We start from the raw sequence: 14,053 nt of genomic DNA, 5'->3' as shown, positions 1-14,053 counted from the left end.
CAGCTTGGCAAGGTCACTTCCCTTTGCAGCACTGCTCAGAGCAAGATCCCTATGCCTTCCCCCAGGAGGAAGGAGGGAACCACTGGACGTCAGCCACAGGAAGGACCCTAAGGAGGAAGTGCGATCCAGCGGTTTTCAGACACTTTCAGCCATAGGACCCCCTTTTTAAGTGCTTTGTGACCCAGAAGCTTATTTAAAACAAATAAAAATGGAGCTGCCCTCCCTCTCCTCCATGATACACCCCTGAGCCACCTACCGCAACTCCAGGTGGGACAATGAGGCACCGAAAGGTTGATCTGGAGCCTTGTCTAAGGTCACAGCGATTCCACCTAGGAGCCAGGCCTCCCCACACCTGCTCTGGGCTAAGACTGGCTTGGGAAGGGGGAAGGTCCAAGGGGTATGTGAGGTCCAGCTGTCACCACTTACCGGCTGTCCAACACCCCTGGTCGCTTGTCCCACCTCTGCCGCTGCTCCAGGGTGGAGAGGAGCGTCCTGGACAAGGGACTCCCGCACCAGCCCTGGTGTCGGTGTCACCTTAGCAGGTGCCCGGCTTCCTGCAATGGAAACCCAGGAAGTGCACTGGATGAGAACACACGCCCTTTGTCTGCCAGCTCAGAGGCCCTGCTCCCCCCATCCTGTCCTGCCAGGCTCGAGCAGCTTTCTGCCAAGCCCCTGAGCAAGGGGGCTCAATTTTCTATTAGGGTCGCGGCAGCTGAGACCCTGGGTGGCAGGGAAGGGGTGGGAGACAAGGGCAAGATCCAGGGCAGTGGGGATATTTTCTGCTGTCCAGTGTGCTGGGGAACATGGCACCTACTGCCCACAGAGCAGTCGGGCACCTACTGTGTCCTCGGCTGGCTTGCGGGATCTTAGTTCCCCGACCAGGGATTGAACCCCAGGCCCTGGCAGTCAGTGAAAGCGCTGAGTCCTAACCACTGGACCGCCAGGGAACTCCCAAGAAAAATGAATATAATTACCAGTGGTGATGTGTGCTATAAAGGAACGGGCAAGGGGCTGAGACAGAATAAGGGGTGTGGGTGGGGCTCGGGCAGGCCTCTCTGGGAGGAGATAGGAGGAACCAGCCACAAGAGGAATGGGGGAGGGCATTCCAGGGAGAGGAAGGCAGTAGGGAAAACATGGGCTTTGGGGTCAGGCTTAGGCTTAACTCCTAGCATCCTGGTGCTGGCTGTGACCTTGGAAAGTTCCTTCCCTCTCGGAGGCTCTGTTTCCTCACCTGTAACATGGGGCAGCTGGACTGATTGCCCTCGAATGAAGACATGAAAGCTCCCCTCTGCGGAGCTGCTGGGGACAGAGGCAGGGAAAGGGCACACCAGGGCCTGGTCCAGAGTTGGTGCCCCACCAGTGGTGGTGCCGGCTGCTCCCACGTCACTCTCACCTGGCTTCTAGAGCTCTCTGCTCACAGGGTCCCTTTGCTCTGCAGCTAGATCCAAGAAGAGTGACAAGCCTGGGGAGAGTGGCATGGAGGTGTCCTCCCCTCTGTGATTTTTCCTCTGAGGCTCCCTGAGCTGCAGCCCCCAGGGAGCCGGTGACCCCAAGGTGGGGAAGCATCCATTGGTCCAATTGCCTTTCCCCTGGACAGGCTCCGCCTGGGCCAGGTCAGAGCAGAACTGTCAGTCCTAGCCTAGGGGTGCCCACGTGTGGAGCTGAAATTATACACCCGGGTTGGGGTCTACTGCTTGGCAAACAGCCTCAGAACCCCCCCTGGGCCTCCCTGTCCCGGTTCTGCTCCTACCCCTCCCCCCATCGTCCACTCTGCCTGCTTGAAGTCAGGTCAGTTCAACACTTGTTTCCTGAGCACCTACTGTGCTAGGGGCTGGGCAGGGGTGCAGCAGTGCAGGGAAGTGGGGGCTCCCACAAGCTGTAGCAGGGGCAGGTTGCAGGGGGAGGGGGGCAAGCACAGATATGAGTAACATCAGCATCTGTGAGTGACCGCAGCTCTCTCACATGCCAGCCTGTTACCCTGGGCAAGTCACTTCTCTCTGAGCCTCAGTTTCCTCTTGTGAACCTGGGATAGCAGAACCTCCCTGTGGCTTTGTGAGGATTTGTTGGGATGAATTTTCCTGGTGCTTAGTAGGTGTTCAGGTGAGTTGCTTTCCTCTTCCCATCATATAGAGGACAGAGGTTTGGGGAAATTATAGTGAGATGGACACAAGTGCTGAAGGGAAGGAAGACTTGGTTCTGCTGGAGAATCCAAGGCATATCACGGTTCCTGTCAGTTAGCATCACTTTCTCGGATTCTGGTAGCAGCACCCAATTTCTCTTTGGGAAACTCACTCCCACTCTCAATGCCTGGCTGGAACTATGTAGAAAGAGGCAGTATTTTTCCAGGGTGACAGGAATGCAAGCTTGGCACCATTTATGCCAACACTTGGACCAAGACAGAGGACAGCAGGGCAAAGATGATAGAGAAGGAGACCCAAATCTATAATGGGCTTCCCTGGTGGCACAGTGGTTAAGAATCCGCCTGCCAATGCAGGGGACACGGATTCGAGCCCTGGTTCGGGAAGATCCCACATGCTGCGGAGCAAATAACCCTGTGCGCCACAACAACTGAGCCTGTGCTGTAGAGCCCGCGAGCCACAACTACTGAGCCTGCAAACCACAACTACTGAAGCCCGCGTGCCTAGAGCCCGTGCTCTGCAACGAGAGAAGCCACTGCAATGAGAAGTCCACACACCGCAACGAAGAGTAGCCTCCGCTCGCTGCAACTAGAGAAAGCCTGTGTACAGCAACGAAGACCCAATGCAGCCAAAAATAAATAAATAAGTAAATAAGTAAAATAAATAAATTTATTTTTTTAAAAAAGGAGAGATAACTGATTACATCAGAGCTGCTGGATCCAGCCATGCTTGAAGTCCTACCTCTGGATCTCAGGCGCCAACGCATTCTCTTTTTTCTTCATTTTTCTTCAACCAGTTAAAATTATTTCTGTTGCTGAAAGCAAAGTCATGAGGAATATTGGTGAGACTGCACGGGTCTGGATCATCTCTTCCTCCAAACTCTGCACCACTGTCACTTTTGAGAAGCCTGCCCTGATTCCTCCAGGTGTCAGGACTCATGTCAATCCTATGGATTCATTTCAAGGCTGCTGGGTTGAACCAATATGCTTTACCCACCAAACTGGGAGCAGGGCTGTGTCTTATTATTCTCCATGTCTCCAGCACCCAGCACAGTGCTTGGCACATAGTAGGGTCTCAGTAATTCTGATGAAATGCAGGAGTAAGAGTAGGGGGTCTTAAGTAGCTGCATATGCAAATCACATGAGAAGTAGTAAAGGGTAGTGAGCCGTTAAGAAGCCTGGGTTTTGGAGTCAGACCCACTTGAATTTGGATGTTGGCTCCCCCACTTATAAGCTCTGTGACCTCGAGCAAGTCACTTAATTTCTCTGAACCTTGAGCGTTCTCCGGGAAGATAGAGAAAAGAACAATCAACTCCTTACAAGGTCGTCCTGAAGGCTGGGGGAAAATAATGCAAGAAAAATACGGAAAAAAAAAAAAGAAAGAAAAGAAAAATATGGAGCTCAGGCTTATAATTCCTCATGCAGCTCTTTGCAAACAAAATGCAAACGTGCTTCTTCTTCCTCTACCTGGGGAGCGGTCTGGTGGACAAAACGGGGAGGCGGGAGACCTCTTCATTCTCTTCCTTCGTGGAGATCCATTCCTGCTTCTGCCGCCTGAGCCAGTGCCTCCTTCCCAGTCCCTCTTACTCAGCTGTGTTCATTGACCCTTCACATCAGAAGGGCTTGGCCGAGACTGAGTTGCAGTCCCCTGTGGGGAGGGAGCGATGCAGAGCGCACTAGAGGCCACAGTCAGGCTCCGGTCTAAGTGCCCTACCTCCATCAACCTGTTCAGTCCTCTCAACAAGTGGGGAAACTGAGGCACAGAGAGAGTAACTTGCTCAGGGTCATCTCCGTTAGGAAGCTTCTTTCAAGCCCATGTAGTCTATCTCCAAGCCCTTTTACTAAACAGGCCAAGTGTGTAGGGAACTGTTCAAAAACCAAGTAGGGAGTAACCAAGCCACAGTTACAGCCACAAGGAGTTCCCCACTCTCAGGCCCCAAGCCTGTGTCCACTTGGGCCAGGCAGGGCCTGGCCTCTAGACCTGGCCATGACAACAACATCTGGCTCTTAATCCCCTCCCGGTCCAGTGTCCTGAGCTGGCTCTGGCCGGACCCCCTGGTTCCCACGGGCCCCCCTCAACTAAGCACACCCGCACAGGCTTCACGGTGAGGGGCGGGACGTGTGGGGTGGCCACGGGGGGGCGTGAGTCTCAGTGGGCTGGAAAGGCCCCTCCTTGACCCAGGCCTTGAAGGTCAGAGCCCCTTCTGTGGACAGAAGAAAGGAAGTCCTGGCATCACTCACTTGGGAGGGTCCCTGGGCCTGCCCCAAGCCCTCGGCTGCTTGCCAGGGGCAGGGCCCCGTTCCCCCACTGACCCCAGGCCCCTCCTTGAGCTCCCGTTTCACTGCAAGCCTCCACCCCTGGCAGCATCTATCCAACACCTCACTGTTCTCTGGCAGTGAGGACCCCCATCCCTGAGACGCCTCCTTGATGAAGTGTAATGTGGCCTAGACCCTGCCAGGGCCCCTCGCCGGCCTCCCCACTTCTCTCTTCTGCAGAGGTGGGCTTACTGTGAAGTTAACGAAACTTATGCTCAGGCCTCTCACTTGCACGGCCCCTGTGAGGACTGGGGGTCTCTGGAAGTAATGAAGTGTTCTAGGAGGGAGGAGCAGCCAGGTTACGCTCAGGAAACATTTCTCTCTAAGTGTTCCTGGCAAACTGCCCACAGAGATGTCAGAGGAAGGACCCAAATCTCCAAGGTTCCAGCAGCTCGTCCTGCTTTTCTTTCTCATTCTCAATCAATATTCACTTTCATATGAATTTTGTATTCTTTTCTCTAAAGGGGACCCTTTCTTTTTTCTTTTTGGCACCATGCGGCATGTGGGACCTTAGTTCCCTGACCAGTGATCAAACCTGCGCCCCCTGCCTTGGAAGTGCGGAGTCCTAACCGTTGGAACGCCAGGGAAGTCCCTAAAGGAGACCCTTAAAATTGGATGCGCCCTGCTCTTCCTCCTTGCAATCCACTCTCCAAGCCGGCCAGGCCATCTCGCTAAAGCAGCACGTGGGCACCACAGGCCCCGATACCCCTTCTGTGGCTCCCACCGCTCTTGGGGAAAATGCGAAACCCCTCCCCTGTCCTGGCGATCTGGCCCCAGCCCACTTCCAGGCGTGACAGCATCTCCCGCCACTGTGCCCGTTGCCTCCTCGGCTCCAGCCACACTGACCCGACCCCTCCCCCATCCCTCAGCCCACTCAGGAGCCTTGAGACCTACCTGGGCTTCACCACCACCCCATGTCCTGGGAACTCCCCCTCAACCCTCAGGACTGGTTTCTGCAGCTCTTTCTCAGAGAGGTCTCTCTGAACTCCAGGCCACGTCACACACCTCACAACACCTGGACCCTCCACTGATGCTGACCACACCTGCTTGGGGTAGCCCTGCTCTGTCCCTGGAGGCCCTCATCTCATTCACCCAGTTGCTCAGGTCCCAAAGCAAAGAGTTCCCAGGATTCCTCTCTTTCCCTCAAGCCCACATCTAACTGACCAGGAAATTTTATCAATCTCTCAAAACATGTTCAGGGGGCTTCCCTGGTGGCGCAGTGGTTGAGAGTCTGCCTGCCGATGCAGGGGACATGGGTTTGTGCCCCAGTCCGGGAAGATCCCACATGCCGCGGAGCGGCTGGGCCCGTGAGCCACGGCCGCTGAGCCTGTGCGTCCAGAGCCTGTGCTCCGCAACGGGAGAGGCCACAACAGTGAGAGGCCCGCATACCGAAAAAAAAAAAAAAAAAACATGTTCAGAATCCAACCACCCTGGCCACCTCCACGGCCACCACCCTGGTACACGCCCCTGTGCTCTCATCTGGGTTGTTTCAAATGCTTTCAAACTGGTTTACTGTTTCTACACTGTCTATTCTAAAAACAGCAAGGAGAGGAATCCTTTAAAAACGTAAAAGTCAGGGCTTCCCTGGTGGCGCAGTGGTTGAGAGTCCGCCTGCTGATGCAGGGGACACAGGTTCGTGCCCTGGTCCGGGAAGATCCCACATGCCGCGGAGCGGATGGGCCTGTGAGCCATGGCCGCTGAGCCTGCGTGTCTGGAGCCTGTGCTCCGCAATGGGAGAGGCCACAACAGTGAGAGGCTCGCGTACCGCAAAAATAAATAAATAAATAAATAAAAATAAATAAAATAAAAACGTAAAAGTCAGATTATGTCACCTCCATGTGCAAACCCTCTACTAGCTGCCCATCACAGGGGAATAAATTCCTAATGCTGGCTGTGGCCCTGAGCGACCTGGTCCCTGTCCACCTCTGGGACCTCATTCCTGCCACTCCATCCTCTCTGTGATGCTCCAGCCATGCTAAATTTCCTGCTGTCCCTGGATTCTCCCAGCTTGTTCCCACCTCAGGGCCTTTACCTGTGCCGTTCTCTCAGCCTGGGGTGTTCTTCCCTCAGCTTTCCACTTGGCCTGCTCCTGCAGTCCATTCAGGTCTCCTCAAAGAAGCCTTCTGTGGAAGGCAGCTTCTAAAATGGTCCCCTGAGGACCCCCACCCTCTGCCATGCCCTTGTGTAATCCCTTTCTCTAAAGGGTGGGCTAGACCCAGCGACTTGCTTCTAACCCATAGAATACAGCAAAAGAGTGGGATGTCGCTTTTAACACGGGGTTACAAAGACGGTGACTTCTGTCCTGCTCATCTTCTGTCTGTCTCCTTGACTTGCATCACAGAGGGAAGCTGGCTGCCATGTCGTGGGCTGCCCTATGGAGAGGCCCACGTGGCAAGGAACTGAGGGAGACCCTGGCCAATAGCCAGAGAGGAACTGAGCCCCTCCGTCCACTAGTCCATTATAGACTGAATCCTGCCAACAGCAATGTGAGTGAGACTGGAAGTGGATCCTGCTCCAGTCGAGCCTTAGGATGACACCACAGCCTTGGGTGACACCTTGACTGTGGCCTGCGAGACTCTGAGCCAGAAGACCCAGCCAAGCTGCACCTGGATTCCCAACCCCCAGAAAAAGTGAGACAATAAGTGTCTGTTGTTTTACACTGCTGTTTCAGGGTCATTTGCTACATAGCTGTAGATAACAAATACACCCTCCTTCACCCCTGTCACTCTATCCCCATACCCAACTTTTTTTTTTTTTTTCCCGGCACCAGTTGCTACTTGTGCATCTTGCTCATCCTCAGTATTTGCCCCAGAGCCTCGCCCCATGCAGATGTTCAGTAATAGGGGAGGGAATGCAGGACATCAAGAGGGACAATGCCATAGCTCAGAACACCCACAGGTGCAGGGGCTCAGGAGGGAGGAGGAAGGCTCACCCCAATCCCAGGTTCTTCAGAGGTACCATTCCCTCTTAGCAGGGACTGGGGCTCGGGTTTCCCACCTCTTCAGAAGGATGCTGTTTTGGGCCCAGAATTTGGGATCTCATGGTCTGTGGCAGAACAAGTTCAGCTTCATGCCCGTTGCAGACCATACCTTTTCGATTTCCTCTATCCTCTGGACTTCAGGCCTAGTTCTCTGTTTGGTAGGGCTCACTAGAGTGATCTAATTTTTATACCCTTCTCAGATTTTTCACAAAAATAATTTAATAGATAAGAAAAGAATACTATTCCAGCCCACGTGGCCCAATTTTTGTTTGGAAAACAGTCCCTGTGCCCATAAAAAGGAAAGGACTGCCAAGTCCAATCTCCTCCCAGCCCTGGCCGCACCGGGTCCCGGGCTGTGGGGGGGGGGGGGGGCTGGGAGGCCAGGGAACCTTCCAGCAAAAACATCAGGCCCGAGTTGGAACCCGGTGTCCAGTCTGGCTCTGGCAAGGCGCTGGCCTTGTGCTCACCTAACTGAGCCATTTCCTCCTAGACTGGGGCAAGTTTCCTGCCCAGAGGGAACCAAGCACACTCCCAGGCAGAGGGGGGCGGGGTTCTGTATTGGGGGAGGGGCATCCACAGGCACTTCCCCCACCTCAGTTACTCTGCAGCTGAAAGGCCCCTCCTGGGGGTGGGATGGAGAGCAGGGGATCAGAAGTTGAGCTCAACTGTCTGTTGGTGGCCATTCCTGGAGGAATGAGCTGAAACCGCCCTGTCCGGCCTTGGGGCCAGCCTGTCCCTGTATCTCAGGTGCACCCAGGGTGGGGAGTGGAATCTTAGGCCAGACTCTGTCTGCTCCAAAGCAGCAGACTTTGGGTGACCACGGTGGGCTTTGCTGAGAAGTGGGACCCATTAGAGCCTGGAATCCTCGAAGAACCTTCTCCAGGTCCCACCTCCTCCCTGGTGCCTCCCCTGCCTCTCCCAGACAACTTGACCCTCTCAACCCCTTTGGAAGCCCCCTGGCTGGCAGCTTCCTTTGCTCTATGGGGTCCCTCCTGGGAAAGGGCCTCTGAGTTGGGGCCCTCAATCCCCATGGACACAAACTGCCTTGTGGGCTGGGTGCCTGGGCCAGGAGAACATGGGTGTGGGTAGAGCCTCAGGCTAACCTGGACAAAAGGTGGTGGGAACAACATTCCAGAACCTACCAGGAATGGACCTGCCATATTTTTTATGCCCACCTCTGTTAGTTTCCCTGGCCCCAATTCTTCAACAAGAAGTGGGTAGCAGCGGGCTTCCCTGGTGGTGCAGTGGTTGAGAGTCCGCCTGCCGATGCAGGGGACACGGGTTCGTGCCCCGGTCCGGGAAAATCCCACATGCCGCGGAGCGGCTGGGCCCGTGACCCATGGCCGCTGAGCCTGCGCGTCCGGAGCCTGTGCTCCGCAACAGGAGAGGCCACAACAGTGAGAGGCCTGCATACCGCAATAAAAAAAAAAAAAAAAAGGAAGTGGGTAGCAGGGAACATGCACAGCACTTGAACTCTGCAGGTCAGGCTACCTGATTCAAATCCTGCCTTGCCACTAACTAGCTGTGTGTCCTTGAGCAAGTTACTTACTCTCTCTGAGCCTGTTTCTGAATCTAAAAAGGGATAAGAGTACCTGCCTCTTGGGGCTGATGTTAAAATGAAATGAGATAATAAAAGTGCTCAGTGCACTGCCCAACACATGGTAGTTGTTCTTCTGACAGGCTCAGAGAGGGGCAGTGGCCTACCCAAGGCCACACAGCAGGTAAGCAGAGGAGCTGGTACCCAACCTTTTCCCACATACTCTGTGGCCTTCGTGAGCTGGGCCCTGCAGGGGATACAAGGCTGAACAGGGCTGAGATGGGAAGGATCCTCGTGTCAGGGTCAGAGGCTGGGGACCAAGGGCACCAACAGAGGCCTAGGCATCATACTCCCTCCAGTTGTTTCTTAGCCTAGGATGGGACAGGATGCGGGCATCATCCACCCAAGAAGCAGGTGAGTCCCAGACCATGTGCCCATCCACGCCACTGCATCCCTGTCATGTCCTCAGCCACATCAATATTAAATTCCTGAACCCCAGGGACCCAGCTGGCCCATATCCCAGGAGCCTGCCTCAGTTGGAGAGCTCTGTGGCCTTAGAAGAGCCTCTTCACCTCTCTGTGTGTTCATGATTCTGAGACAAATCTGAGAGAATCGCCTTTACTGTTTGTGGAAAGGGCAAGGGAGGCTGGTAAAGGGGGAAGCCATTCTGAGGATACAATCTCTCCCCACCCCCCAACGCTCCGGGAAGGCAGGGCTGAGGGGCTGTATCCATTGCCCACCCTGAGAAAAAGAGGGTTAACCCAGCAGCCTCCATGCGTCCCTACCCTCTGAGGGGCCCAGCCCCAAATCCTCCCCTCCCTCCCAGGGGCCCCCAGTGCTCCAGGTGGGGGGCAGCCCTGCCGTTCTGCCGCCAGGCAGCATCCTGGGGTCAAGGCCTCCAGGTGAGCCTGGGCAGCTCTGAGAGACTCCAGGTCCCTGCTGAGGTAAGTCAGGAGGGGGCCGTCCCCTGGGGCTGGGCAGGTGCCGAGGGCCGGGGCTGGCTTGGAGCTGACGCGGAAGGCCTCTGGGATGGAAAATCCTGAGGGCAGGCAGGGAGGAAGGGATGGATGGTGCCACTCAATTCCCCCATCCCGCAGGGGGGCCTCAGCCTTCTGAGAGTTTCAGGACCTTCTTCCCGTTCGGGGTCCTCAGGGGCACTGGATAGGGTGGGGGGCGCCCGCCCCGCTCCTAGTGACCCTGGCTACCGAGGGGTCAAAAGTTAACCCCAGGTGGGAGAGGGGATTCCAGCTGCCTCCGACCCCCACCCCAAGGGAGGTCACCCCGGCTCTTCTGAAACCTTGTCGAGGCTCCCAGGGCTGTCTGGAGTGGGGCTTCAGTGTCTGGGGCACGTTCAGGGAGGGGGTGCCCACCTGTATCTGGCAAAGATCAAACAGGGTGCGGGTGCCCAGCAGGCACCAGAACTCGCCCAGCAGGGAGGTGAGGATGCCCACGAGGTCCAGCCAACGGCCCACGGTCAGCAACAGCAGAAAGAGGCCGCACATGCGTACCAGCACCGTCTGGACCTGGCTCTGCAGGCCGGGATGCCGCTGCTGCTCCTCTGCAGAGACACGGTCCCTGTCACCGGCTGCCTGTCTGCCTGCCCTGAGGTCCAGCTGAGTCGGTTGCCTGGACCCCCCAGCTCCCCCTCCCGCTTTCCTCAGCGCGTGCCTTCCCCTCCCCAGGCAGCCCCACTCCGAGCAACTACAAGGGCGCTTCTTCCTCCCAGGCCTCACTGCCCACCCCCAGTCTCCCCCTGCAGTCAGGACAGTAGTCGTCCTGACTCCTCTTTCCTGCACTCCCTTGTCTGGTCCATCAGGAAGCCCTATGAGCTCTTCCTACCAAGTAGATCTGGGTCCCAGCCCCCTTCATCTCTCACAGCAGGCTCCTCACTGGGCTCCCGTCTTCTGATCTTGACCCTACAACTCAGCGTGTACTCAGCAGCCGGCAGCCTTCTCAACACACTAACGAGATGAAATCATTCCTCTGCTTATAATCCTCCCAGGATTTCCCACTGCATTTGGAGTAAACTCCAAACTCCTCACCTTGTGAGGTCCTGCCCCATGTGACCGGAGTCCCCTCTCCGACCTCATCTCATCTCTGAGTTGGTCTCCCTTGCTCTCTAGCCCCAGCGATCCAAGTTTTCACCAAGCATGCTAGGTTCATTCCCACCTCAGGGCCTTTGCACCTGCTACTCTGCCTGCCTGACTGCCCTTCCTTGTCCTGACTCTTCCACCCCATCCCTACCCTGCAGCCAGGTGGCTCCTCCTAGAGCCCAGATCTGAGCAGGTCACTTTCCCCTGCTTAAAACCCTGCTATGGCTTCTCCTCAGACTGCCTTGCCAGGATGATAACAGCTCTCCATCAGGCCCCTGTGAACCCAGCCAACCTCATCCGCTCCACTTGCCTCTTGTCTCACTTCTGGGCTTTGGCATTTATGGTTCCCCCTGCCAGGATCTCCTTTGCTCCCTCATCTCTCCCAGGGGCTCCTGCTTATCCTTCAAGGCCCAATTCAAGTACTCTGTCTCCAGGCTCCCCCTGCACGCTGCACCCTTATCTGAGCTGCCCCACTGCATGGCCCCTGCTAGCAGGCTGGGTGCTCTGGGATGGCAGGGGCAGGGTGTGAGTGTCGTCAGCCTCCCCAGGGCCTAGCACAGCGCTGGGCCTGGGTCAGACGGTGGGATATGAGTGTCGAGTGAATGAACTGCCGCCCGCGACCCTCACCCTGCATGTAGATGACCAGCAGGGTGTAGCAGATGGTGAGCGGCATCCAGAAGCGCACAGCCTCCGAGGTGGTCAGGAAGTCCCGGTTGAGGAGGGCCACGGCTGCCATGTTGCCCACTGCAAAGGTCAACGCCAGGGCGCGGCCCAGCAGCCGGGGGAGGCCACGAGCGCCAGCCAGCAGGCCCAGGCAGACCCCACAGTAGCGCTGGCTGCTGTGCAGCTCATAGAGCTGGCAGACGTGGCGGCGGAGGCGCCGGGTGCCCGAGTGGAGCAGCGCGGCCAGCCCCAGGCCCAACAGCAGGTTCAGCGTGCGGTGCGGGGCGCCCTCCTGCAGGAAGCTCAGGCTGCAGGTCAGCCCGCAGCCCAGCGAGTACTGGCACAGTAGGTACAGCTGCAGCCTCTCGGTGCCCCGGGCGCCCTGGGCGGGGTAGGTGGCAGAGAGGGGCCACGATTGTGTGCGCTCAGGCCACTCCTCACCGCGCGGGGACCCAGAGGGTGTCAAGGTACAGGTGGTCCACTCTGTGGGAGGCCGGGGCCTGAAGGAACCTCAGGGGCCGTTCCCGAAGAGGGAATATTGCCTTCAGGTCAAGCCCTATTGGGATCATTTCTTTCAGCTTAATTTCAATCATGATTATTACTTGGGACCTATCTGCTTGCTGAAGGGTGGTGGCTCAAAGCCTTCGAGACCTGGGTTCAAAGCCCGACTCTACTTATTGCTGGTTGTTGGCCACAGATAAGCCACGTAGCATCTCTAAGCCTTAGTTTCCCATGTGTGAGATCGGGATCACAGCAGACTTTCTACCCCCTGTGGTTCTGAGGATGAGATGATGCACCCAAAGCATCTAGCACGGTGCCTGGCTCATGGGAAGCTCTCGACATCCGGGAGCTGCTGTGTTATCTTCTTGGACTGGGGTGGTGTCCACTCTGAGTGGAGACTCGGCTTTGGCGATGACAACCGGCCCAGTTTCCTGTATTTGGGGGGTGAAAACTAGGGCCCAGGGCCGGGCAATCCTCACCCACCACCTGCTTGTGGTCTTACCTTGTCCAGGGAAAGCAGCATGGAGACAGCCCGGAGGGAGAACTCGAGCACCACGAGGGCGGCCACCCGGACCCCCACGACGGTCAGGATCAGGGCCAGCCCTGCCAGGTGCACGGTCTCCAGCGAGGCCCACTGGGCCCGCAGCCGCTCCTTTTCAAGCTGCCGCTCCGGGTCACTGTGGAGGCAGAGAGGGCACGGGGCAGAGGGGCAGAACTACCAGCCTCGTCCCTGGAGGGGGTCCCGGTGCCCCCAGCCACACCCTGGGGGTAAGGGATGGGTGGTCTCTTCCTCCCAGTCCTCCCCTCGGAGGAGGCCAGAGTCGCATGCAGTGTGGGCTCCAGGGGGCTGGGAGGGGGCCGGGGAGGCGGGCACTCACTTGGTACAGCCCACGAAGAAGTAGACCTTCAGGAGGTTGTTCAGGACGGAGACTCCGCAGGCCCCGACGAGGCCTGACGGGGTTAGTAGGGAGGGTAGGCAGCTCGGTAGGGTTAGAGGAGGGGGCGGTGGGAGACGCACGTGGGTGGGGCTCGTCTTGCGCTGGGCTGGTGCCCCGGAGGGGGCGGGGCTGAGGGGGATGGGGGAGGGGCTCACCTTGCAGGAGGGCGTCGAGGAGGCCGGAGCCCCACTCAAGGGAGGGGAGGCTGGGGAGCCAGGAGGGGAGGGACAGCAGGGAGAACATGGCCGCCAGCATCCAGCCCCAGCCTCCGGCCTGGTCTGCGCCAGAGACACCGCAACGTCACCACCACCGGGCAAAGGTGGTGGAGGCGAGGGGAGGGGCTGGGAGGGGTCAAAAGCCCAGGAGAGGGGAAGGGAGGAGAGGGGAGGGGAGGAGAGCCAGGGCCTTAAACCTTTGGGCTGCTGGGTTAAGACCGCTGCCCAGGGGCTCCCCATTTGGGCAGCATGGGGTGGGGGGCATCTCTGGGTGGGCTGGTCTCTGTCCTGCTTTTCTCAGCTCAGAGACCAACCCACCCCTGGGCCTTGCCACCCATCCCTTCCTGAAGCCCCAGGCCTCGCCTCTTCTGCCCTCCCCCAGCCTCCGGTCTGGGTCCCCGCCCTCAGCCCAAGGTCTGGAAGGGGGGCTTCGATCTCCCCACAGCCTGAGGTCAGGCTCTACTCTCTCAGCCCAAGGTCTGGAAGGGGGCGTTTCTCCCGCCCCAGCCCGGGGCTGGGATCCAGCTCTGGGCCCTCCCCTCCTGCGCCGTAGGGCAGCCCGCCTTGACGATCCTCCCCGTGTCCACTAGGTGGCAGGCCTCACTTGGCCTGAGGGGCGGGGCTGGCTCGCCCCAGTTCTTTTGGATCCTCCTTTCTCACACGGAGGAGAGAG

General features: G+C 57.6%; 1 protein-coding gene across 2 annotated transcripts; it reads right to left on the bottom strand.

Moving 5' to 3' along the window:
* Window positions 1-516: 516 nt before the first annotated feature.
* On the bottom strand, window positions 517-13,524 carry TMEM82 (transmembrane protein 82). 2 transcript variants are annotated; one of them, XR_014293388.1, is made up of 7 exons: window positions 13,321-13,524; window positions 13,106-13,178; window positions 12,730-12,904; window positions 11,691-12,108; window positions 10,341-10,528; window positions 2,880-2,952; window positions 517-554 (listed from the first exon to the last, which is right to left on the bottom strand). XR_014293388.1 is itself a non-coding variant. In XM_082613866.1 (6 exons), exons 1-6 carry the CDS (start codon window positions 13,418-13,420, stop codon window positions 9,920-9,922), a joined length of 1,044 nt encoding a protein of 347 aa, XP_082469992.1. In that variant the 5' UTR covers window positions 13,421-13,524; the 3' UTR covers window positions 9,592-9,919. The 2 variants fall into 2 exon arrangements, 1 of the variants encoding a protein (XP_082469992.1); XM_082613866.1 differs by lacking the exons at window positions 517-554; window positions 2,880-2,952 and adding an exon at window positions 9,592-10,009.
* Window positions 13,525-14,053: the final 529 nt, after the last annotated feature.

The sequence above is a fragment of the Mesoplodon mirus genome, assembly GCF_964341445.2.
Source record: "Mesoplodon mirus genome assembly, chromosome: 3".
NCBI lineage: Eukaryota > Metazoa > Chordata > Mammalia > Artiodactyla > Ziphiidae > Mesoplodon > Mesoplodon mirus.
This window is presented reverse-complemented; position numbering and strand designations above follow the sequence as displayed.

Coding starts and splice junctions, on each gene's coding strand:
- TMEM82 (XM_082613866.1), bottom strand. CDS start 13,420: ATGCTGGCGGCCATGTTCTCCCTGCTGTCCCTCCCCTCCTGGCTCCCC. Junction 12,905..13,105: donor TTCTTCGTGGGCTGTACCAA/GTGAGTGCCCGC, acceptor CTGCCTCCACAG/TGACCCGGAGCGGCAGCTTG. Junction 10,010..10,340: donor TTGATCTTTGCCAGATACAG/GTGGGCACCCCC, acceptor GCCTGCCCTCAG/GATTTTCCATCCCAGAGGCC.